The following is a 9,602-nucleotide window of genomic DNA, read 5'->3' as shown; positions in this document are numbered from 1 at the left end:
GTTTTCTGTTCCTGTGTCAGTTTGCTGAGGATAATGGCTTCCAGCTCCATATATGTCCCTGCAAACGACATAATCTTGTTCCTTTTCATGGCTGCATAGTATTCCATGGTATATATGTACCACATTTTCTTTATCCAGTCTATCATCTATGGGCATTTAGGTGAATTCTGTGTCTTTATTATTGTGAATAGTGCTGCAATGAACATATGCGTCCATGTATCTTTATAATAGAATTATTTCTATTCCTTTGGGTATATACCAAGTAATAGAATTGCTGGGTCAGATGGTATTTCTGCCTCTAGGTCTTTGAGGAATCGCCACGCTGTCTTCCACAATGGTTAAACTAATTTACACTCCCACAAAGGGTGTAAAAGTGTTTCTTTTTCTCTGCAACCTTGCCAGCATCTGCTGTTTCTTGACTTTTTAACAATTGCCCTTCTGACTGGCATGAGATGGTATCTCAGTGTGGTTTTGATTTGCATTTCTCTAATGATCAGTGATGTTGAGCTTTTTTTCATATGTTTCTTGGCCGCATGTATGTCTTGAGAAGTGTCTGTTCATGTCCTTTGCCCACTTTTTAATGGGGTTGTTTAAAACAAACCACTCTTACGGCTTTCTTAGGGTAACATTTTGAGAACATTGGCTCATTCCCAAACATAAGCCTTCTCAAACCGATTATAATCTAACCCTCACCAACTTCAGTAGGGCTTGCCTGCTGACAGATCCGCATCAAAGCAAAGTCAAAGCTAAAGTTCAGGGGGCCAGAAACTGTGAGTAAACAGAGGAAGCCAGTAAGGAGAGAGCAGAAAATGTAGCCCATGGAGGGGAGGAGACAAACTTCAAGAGGAAAAAGTTCCCAATGCTTGCATGCCTTACTTCTTCAACCTCATAGAGCCCAACAAATAAGTTATAAGAAAGGGAGAAGAGGCTGGGCGCGGTGGCTCATGCCTGTAATCCCAGCACTTTGGGAGGCCGAGGTGGGTGGATCACAATGTCAGGAGTTCAAGACCAGCCTGGCCAAGATGGGGAAACCCCGTCTCTACTAAACATACAAAAATTAGCTGGGCGTGGTGGTGCACGCCTGTAGTCTCAGCTACTTGGGAGGCTGAGGCAGGAGAATCACCTGAACCCAGGAGGTGGACGTTGCAGTGAGCCAAGGTCACGCCACTGCACTCCAACCTGGTAATGGAGTGAGACTGCGTCTTGAAAAAAAAATGATAACCACTCCCACCATTATTGGAGTCTGGACCAGCCAGCCAGATTTCCACAGGATGTCTCTGACCTGCAGAGGGGCTAGGAAGGTGAGAGGCATCCAGACTATGCTACAGAACTCAGGAATCAGAGCCTGTGCTGGAGCCACCAGGGTCCCAGGACCACCCTGTGAATTTCCTGACAGGAGAAGGCTCCTCAATGTCTGAAATAAATCTCAGCAGAACTCCTGTGATTCATAAGTGAGTCATTTACTAATTTATTATCAGTATAGATTCTCCAATGGGGGAAAACCGGCAACTTCCGGAGACATTTTTGGTTATAACAACTAGGAGAGGGGCATCTACCACTGGCATCTAGTGGGTAGAGGCCAGAGATGCTGCTAAACATGCTACAATGTGCTGGACAACCCCACCACAAAGAAGGATCTGGCTCCAATTATCAGTAATGTCGAGGTTGAGAAACCCTGGTGTCAGCGGCAGGAGAAGCCTTAGAGGGAATTTCCAAAGTGGTAGGATCAATACAGGATAGACCCTGAAGTTTAAACTTCTTCCCGGGGGACTGCTATGTAGTTTGGAGAATACCATGCTATATCACTCGCTGTGGCCTGATGCCAAGTTATAGGTAACAGATGCCAGCAGAAGCTGTGGCCAGAGGAAACCAAGATAAACCTAAGCAGACAGTCCTTGTGAAACTGAACAGAGTCAAAGACAATGAATGGAGAAACTGAGGCTAATCAGTTTGACCTCATTCCTTCCTCCCCCCACAATCAGGGGATTTTGTGACTGAATTTCCTACCAATAGCAAAGGAATAAGAAGGCTTAGGTGAGAGGGGAAAGGGGCTAAATTTAGGGGAGCAGTGGAGCAACAGATTAGTGGGTAGCACATTTATTTTTATTTACGTTTTTTTGTTGTTGTTGTTAAGACAGAGTCTTACTCTGTCACCCAGGCTGGAGTGCAGTGGTACAATCATGGCTCACTATACCCTCGAACTCCCAGGCTAGAGCCTAGGAGTAAATACTAGGATTACTAGTAATTACCCTAGTAATTACTCTAGGATTACTAGAGTGATCCTCCAACCTCAGCCTCCCGAGTAGCTGAGACTACAGGCATGCACTACCACACTGGCTTACTTTTAAATTTTTTGTAGAGATGGGGTGGGGGGTCTCACTATCTTGCCCAGGCTGGTCTTGAACTCCTGGGCTCAAGCAATTCTCCTGCCTCGGCCTCCCAAAGTGCTGGGATTACAGTTGTGAGCCACCACGCCCAATCTAATGGTAGCAGATTTAAACACAGGTGGATCTGGAAAAAAATCTTATGATAGGTTTAAGATGAGACAGCAGGCCTGTTGAAACTAAACAGTACTTTGTTAAGCTTGTTTTTGGTTGGTCAAGTACAGAAAGGCAAGTGTCTCCGCTAAAGAGTGCATAGAGCGGGAATCCTAAGCAATCACCAATTTGAGAACATGAACACAGAAAGCAGTTGCCACACACTGCCCATTAACATATATACTTTTAAAATTCCTTATTTTCAATTTTATTTTTTTGGTCTCTCAGCAGAATCAAATATATGTTAATTATTCTCATGGAGGCTTGCATTCTCTGGGACCTAGGCCTGATAAATCATGGTCAGTAGATTTCCTTGTAACACAGAGCTGGGGAGCATATGCCAAACTGGGAATGTTCTGGAAAACTCCTTAGGCACAAGCTGAAGATCTGCTTGAGGTTTTGGATACAGAACATTTATAAGATACCTCTTGGTGGTCCAAGAGGACTTGAGTCTACTTTGTACATATGGGATTTTGTTTTCAATTAGATTGATTCACAGAGAACCAAACCTAAGGAATCACACCATTCATTCGTTCATTTAACAAAGTTGTAGGTTGAAGCATTTACCAAGTGCTGACAATAGAAAGAAGTCCCGGTTGTGCTTTGTCAGTTTAGTCGGGACTACACAGATGAGTCAATAACTGTAGTGGAGTGACGGGACCTCAATTGCCAGGAATCCCCCGGCTCTCCTCTCTTCTTGTGTCTCCTCAGGTAGTTAGCTACCCTCCCTCCCTTTCTTCCTTTCTTTCCTTTCTTTCTTTCTTTTTTTCTTCCTTCCTTCCTTCCTTCCTTTCTCCTTCCTTCCTTCCTTCCTTTCTCCTTCCTTCCTTCCTTCTTTTCTCCTTCCTTCCTTCCCTCCCTCCCTCCTTCCCTCCTTCCCTCTCTCTCTCTCTCTCTTTTTCTCTTTCTCTCTTTCTTTCTTTCTCTCTGCAGATTCTGGACCCATTCCAGACTTACTAAAGGAAATTCTGTAAAGGTGAGGCAGTTTTATAAAGACAGCAGCCCTCTCTGTTGCCCATGCTGGAGTGCAGTGACCCGATCATAGCTTATTGCTGCCTCGACTTCTTGGGCTCACGTGATCCTCCCCCCTCAGCCTCACTGAGTAGCTGGGACTACAGATGTGCACCCACCACGCCCGGCAAACTAAAAAAGTAATTTTTTTTAGTAGAGACAGAGGTCTTGCTATGTTGCCCAGGCTGTTCTCAAACTCCTGGCCTCAAGTGATCCTCCTGCCTCAGCCTCCTAAAGTGTTTGGATTAGAGGCATGAGGCACTGAGCCCGGCCTAGCTACTGTTTCTGAGTTGTGCCCGCTACACAAAGGTGTCAGGTACATGAGACGTCTGTGCATTTCTGGCCTGGACTCCATATTAAGTGCTCCGTAAACATCAGTTTCTATTATCAACAGCACCCTCTTTTGGCTGGAAGAACATTTTCTAAAACAGGAAATCAGGAATCAGCAGTTTTAAGTTTTCCAGGTTATATTTTAAGATTGTGTTCATATGCAAAACAAAGTTTGTGAATCAGCACGAATGCTGGCAAGTCCTGGAAAGTTTCTGATCATGGACTTTCACGAGCCCCCAAGGCGAGGAGAGACAGAAACCCAGGACACCCTGGGCGCCGCTTTCCAGTCAGGCGCCGCCTGGACTACATTTCCCATATCCAATTGCCAAGCTCCTGCAGGATTGGTCAGAACAACGCGGAAGTGATTACGGGTAGCCCAGCAACGGGCGGAGTCCTGGACCGAAACTGGATGCGCACGCCCCTTCCCTGCGGCGGGGAGGCGGACAAGGCTCCGCTCCATCTCCAGCGCCTCGGAGCGCTCTCCGGTTTTGCTGTGTAGCCCGGCGGCAGCGCGATCTCTTAGGCGCTTTCACCGCCTTCCTCTCCCGGCCCTGCCCCTTTGACGCCGGCAGTCGCGATGTTGCGGAGACTGGATTTCAGCTTCGCGGTCGGCGGAGCGGCCCCTGGAGGGCGCAGTGCGCAGGCGTGAGCGGTCGGGCCCCGACGCGCGCGGGTCTCTTTTGGAGCCGGAGTGAGTTCCTGGGCGAGGGGACCCGGCAGCGGTGGATTGGGGGGCTAGGTGCTTCCACAGTCAGCCATGGCAGCGCTGCGCTACGCGGGCCTGGACGACACGGACAGTGAGGACGAGCTGCCCCCGGGCTGGGAGGAGAGAACCACCAAGGACGGCTGGGTTTACTACGCCAAGTAAGGGGGCCGCAGTGGGGCCGCGGACGCACCTGGGACCCTGCAATGCCCTCGGACGCCACCAGCGCGGGGAGGGCGCGCACTCCAGCGCAGCGAGTGCCGTGCAAAGTGGAAGTGACTGTTAAGGAGCTTCAGGGTTTCAAGGCTCCAGGGTTCCCAGGAGGGGCTGGCCCCCTTGGTGGGCCCTGGGTCCAGCGGGGGTCACCTGGCGGCTTCCCGGCGCGCCCTCTGCTGTTCAGGATGCAGCACTGCGCGGCGCGGCGAGGGCAAAACGGCCTCATCCCCGCCAAAAAATAAAGACATTTTAAAAAGTGCACGTGCTCAGCTCCCTCCTGCAGGCTCTGGGTTGCAGGGCTAGGAGTTTTGTTTTGTTTTCTCCAGACCGGTATTGCTCAGTCACCCAAGCTGGAGTGCAGTGGTGCCATCATAGCCCACTGCAGCCTCTACCTACCGGGTTCAGGCAATCCTGTCATCTCAGCCTTCTGAGTAGCTGGGACTACAGGCATGCACTACCATGCCCGACTATTTATTTAAGTATTTGTAGAGACTAGGGTCGCACCATGTTGCCCAGGCTGGTCTCGAACTGCTGGGCTCAAGCAATCCACCTGCCTCAGCCTCCAGAATTGCTGAGATTACAGACGTGAGCCACTGCGCCCAGCCAGGAGTATTTTTTTTAGCAGAAGTCCTAGATAGCCTCACTATCGTCCCGTGGGAAAGTTTTGGAAACCACAGCAAAGCCTTCATCTTTAACTGTGTGACCTTGGGCCATTGAAAGAACGTTTAATCTCGGTCTTCTTACGTGTAAAATGGGTTGATGTGAGGGTCAGTTCAGGCACTGTGCATAAAGCACACAGTAGGTACTCTCTGTTCCTTAACTGTCTTTCCTGATTGCTCTTCAGATATGACAGTGCGTCTTATATCAGCACCTTAGAATCACGTAGGAAATGTTCTAAATAAACGTTTTGGGTCTCCGTAGAGAACCTACTGCAGTAGACTCTCAACCCTGGGAGTCTGTTTTTTAAGTTTTCCAGGTGAGGTGGATTATCACCTGGTTTTGAGAAACATGGATGTAAATCTGATTTTCAGCACCTGGGAAACTTTTTGTAAGTGGCTTTTTCTGGGCCCCACTTCCAGAGGGTTTTTTTGTTTGTTTTTTTTTTTTTTTTTTTTTTTTTTTTTTTTTTTTTTTTTTTTTAAAGACAGAGTCTCGCTTCGCGCCCAGACTGGAGTGCAGTGGTGCGATCCCGGCTCACTGCAACCTCTGAATGCCGAGTTCAAGCGATTCTCGTGTCTCAGCCTCCCGAGTAGCTGGGATTACAGGCACCCACTACCACGCCTGGCTAATTTTGCCCTGTTGGCCAGGCTGGTCTCCAACTCCTGGCCTCAAGTGATCCGCCCACCTCGGCCTCCCAAAGTGTTGTGATTACAGACAGGAGCCACTGCGCCAGCCCAGAGTTTCTGATTTAATTGGTTTGGCCTCGCCCCTCTCCCTTGGTAGGTTGTAAAAATCTTCCCTCCCAGGTGATTCTAATATATGCAAGGATGTGAATCACTGCTGCCTTTGGTGGCAAGGTAGAAGAAAAACAAAGTTCTGATGAGTTCATTCAAGACACACAGAGGTATTATGTGCCAGGCGTTTTGCTGGCACTGGTTATACCGAGGCAAGTAAAAGCCAGTTGTCATCCTTAGGACCCAGTCTTATTAGGGCACAGTGACATGTGTAGGAGCGTCCCCACGCAGTGTGTATACCGGGAAGCAGCGTGTCTGGCATGAGGTGTGTGTAGGTATTGGGGGGGAACGTGAGGGAATATAGTGGCACACTCACAGTAACCTTGACTTCCTGGGCTCAAGCGATCCTCCCGCCTCAGCCTCTTGGGTACCTGGGACCACAGGGGTGTGCCTCCACACCCAGTTAATTATTACATGTTTTGTGGAAATGGGGTCTCACCATGTTGCCCAGGCTGGTTTGAACTCCTGAACTCAAGCCAGCCTCCCTCCTGAAGCTCTGGAATCACAGGCCTGAGGCTCTGTACCAAGCCCAGAGCGGTGTTTTGAGCGCAAGTAGAAGTGGGTGGGGCAGGAGGGCAGTTCAGGTAGAGGGAACAGTGAGAGGAGAGGCCCCTGCATGGCCTGTCCAGGGGCCCGTGATCTTTGTGAGGGTCCAGGAATGTGAAGGTTAAGGCAGGGAAGGGAGGACCCAGTTCAAGGAGTTCTGCGCCTTGTGGAGAAGCTTGGGCTCTGTTGGCAGAGCCGGAGAGTGGCGTTTGGCTTGTGACATCAGGAAGAATTTCTGGCTCTTGGGAATTAAAGGGTCTTTTCCAGCAGCAGCAGAGCTCCATTAGCCTTTGCAGGGTCGAGACAAGCTCCTGAGCGGGCACTTACTGTCCCTGTCACCTGTACGTCTGTCGGGAAGGGTTCCTTTTCGTCCTTCAGAGCCGAGCTTGCGTGTCACTGCCCAAGAGACATGTCAGCTTCCTGACTGGGTGTCCCCTCAACCTTGTACTGGTCACCTTGTTTCTCTGCTTCTTCGTGCTCAGCCTTGGCTGTGTACTCCTCCTCGTTGGCCCTGTCTCCCTTGCCCAGGTTGCAGACATCATGAGGGCAGCTTGTTCATCTGCGCGTCCCCGGTGCTGGGCACCCAGAAGCTGTAAGATGAACCCCTGTGGGATGAGTAAATGAATCATCTCAGGAAGGTCAGCCGCGGGCTTCTATGGGTGGATGGGCGGTGCACTGGGCCTCAGAGTACAGAGATGCACATGACCCCCTTCCGGCTTCCTGAGCCCACCTCTGCCTCTGGCTCTGTGGGGCGTCTCCTCCTTTGCCACTCAGCCACAGAGGTGCTTCTGCTTCCCTGCAGGCGTGCCCTGGATGCTGGCGCCAGGGCCCTGGGGCTCCCTTGCTCCCGCTTGTCCTGCGTGCCTCCTGTGCCTGCCTTCCTGCTGCTTGGCCTTTCTCCCATCTGCTTTCTTCCTGTGTGTCCCATGGCCAGGGCGCTCGGGTGCATACATGGTTTCCAAAAGCTCTTCCTCCAGCCCCCCGACTACTGTCTTAGGTCTCAAGCTGGCCTTTCGGACTCTATTTTTTTTTTTTAAATTTAATTTAAAATTCCGGGATACATGTGCAGGATGTGCCATGGTGGCTTGCTGCACCTGTCAACCCATCACCTCGGCATTCAGCCCTACATGCATTAGCTGTTTATTGTTTATACCAGCTGAGATGCCAGGGCTTGGCTGGCTCCCAGCTGGAGGACTCATCTCTCTGGACCTTCTGTCCATCCCTGCCAGCCCTCAGTTCTCTGGGTGTCAGGGCTGAAAGGCTGAAGTTCTTTGAGTGTTAGGTTAGGATGCCTCTGATCCATCCCAACCCCACCTTCCCTTGATCTCTCCTGATCTGTGAGCATCCTGGCCCTTTTCTGTTTAAATTTTTGTGCTCGTTCCAACCCCTTTTCCTTCCTGACTCTGGAAGTGACGCTGGTTTTTCTCTTGGGGTTGGGGAGACTTTGCGGATGTGCTTTCTAGGAGGCTGCTGTGTGAGTCATTTCTTTTCCATATTGTTTCCCCTCGTGTAGCAGGGCCACGGCCAGGGAGAGAGGCTGTAGCTCCCACTGAGACCTCGGCGTCTGGTGGAGCCTGGTCTTGTGTGGCTGCTGTTGGCCTCTCCTGGTTTCCCACCTGCCCCATGGTTCACTTGTATGTCTCAAAGGCACACGTGTCTTAGGGCTCCAAAGCCCACCAGGCTGGCTCCCAGGGATGGGGTCGGGGGAGACCAGAGACCTGAGAGTGCTGGTGGGCCTTTCTTCTACCCCTCTCCCCTAACAGTCTCAGAGCAGCCCCTTCGTGGGACATGGGGAGGGAGGGACAAGGTCTCAGTGTCAGAACCGTCCTTGTTTGCCATTCCCTGTCCTCATTGTGAAGCTCAGGCCTTTTGGCAGTCAGAGGCCTCCGTGTCTCCTGCGTCCACAGGGCTGGCTGTCCTCACTGTCAACTCTAGATCTCCCTGTTAACTTACACTGTGTTCAGAACACAGACACACACCCTGTAGGCGGGACATGGTGGGAGGCCAAGGTGGGAGGATTGCTTGAGCCCAGAAGCTCGAGGCTGCGGTGGGCTATGGTTGTGTCACTGTACTCTAGCCTGGGCCACAGAATGAGACCCTGTCTAAAAAAAAAATAAAAAAATAACAGAAAACACCCCATGCGTGGAAGTGTGGTATTCACGTAATATGATGTTCACTTAATTTTGAATCCTTTGGTTTAAGTTTAGATGACTATTAATCATCTCTTTAAATGGCAAGCTTATTGAAAAAATAAAAAATCAAAGTTGGCTTTTATTTAAAGGAGAATAGGAGAACACTTAGGGGACATGTGTTCTAATTTTCTCTTCATTAAAAAGTCATTTAAGGTTATAATTAAAAACACCTTTTACTTAATTTTTATATTTATGAAAAATAAGTCTTCTGCTGAAAGGTACAGTTCTTAGTTCTTCCTGTGTTAACTCTATAACCCCGAGAAGTAGGTGCTGTTATTGTCCCCATCTAAACTGTTGAGGAAACTGAGGCATGGGATTAAATGACTTCTTCAAGGGCAGAGTGGCTGGCGTATGGGAGACCCAGAAAACGGGCAGTCAGCCTCCAGAATCTTCACGACCAAATTACTGTCTCTGCTTCAGCTGGTTCTGGGTTCCTCCCCAGGGATGGTTGTGTTCTGCAGGGGACGGTTGGCAATGTCTGGAGACGCTTTCTTTTGCCACAGCTATGGGACTGGGGTATTGGCATCTGATGGGCAGAGGCCAGTGGTGCCCAAGACAACCCCACAACAGAGAATGATGTGATCTGGGTGCAGTGGCACATGCCTGGATTCCC

The 9,602-nt window shown here is 49.9% G+C and overlaps 1 protein-coding gene across 2 annotated transcripts in view; it reads left to right on the top strand.

The window, feature by feature from the left end:
• The first annotated feature begins 4,269 nt into the window (after positions 1 to 4,269).
• WWOX (WW domain containing oxidoreductase) overlaps positions 4,270 to 9,602 on the top strand; it is a 1,226,505-nt gene continuing 1,221,172 nt past the window's right edge. For both annotated transcript variants that reach the window (XM_011990088.1, XM_011990089.1), the window contains exon 1: positions 4,270 to 4,742. In XM_011990088.1, the coding sequence (XP_011845478.1) occupies positions 4,636 to 4,742 (107 nt within the window). In that variant the 5' untranslated portion in view covers positions 4,270 to 4,635. The remainder of the gene's footprint in view (positions 4,743 to 9,602) is intronic.

The sequence above is a fragment of the Mandrillus leucophaeus genome, unplaced genomic scaffold (assembly GCF_000951045.1).
Source record: "Mandrillus leucophaeus isolate KB7577 unplaced genomic scaffold, Mleu.le_1.0 Scaffold37, whole genome shotgun sequence".
Lineage (NCBI taxonomy): Eukaryota > Metazoa > Chordata > Mammalia > Primates > Cercopithecidae > Mandrillus > Mandrillus leucophaeus.
Note: the sequence above shows the minus strand (reverse complement) of the source record. Positions and strands in the feature narration are given on the sequence as shown.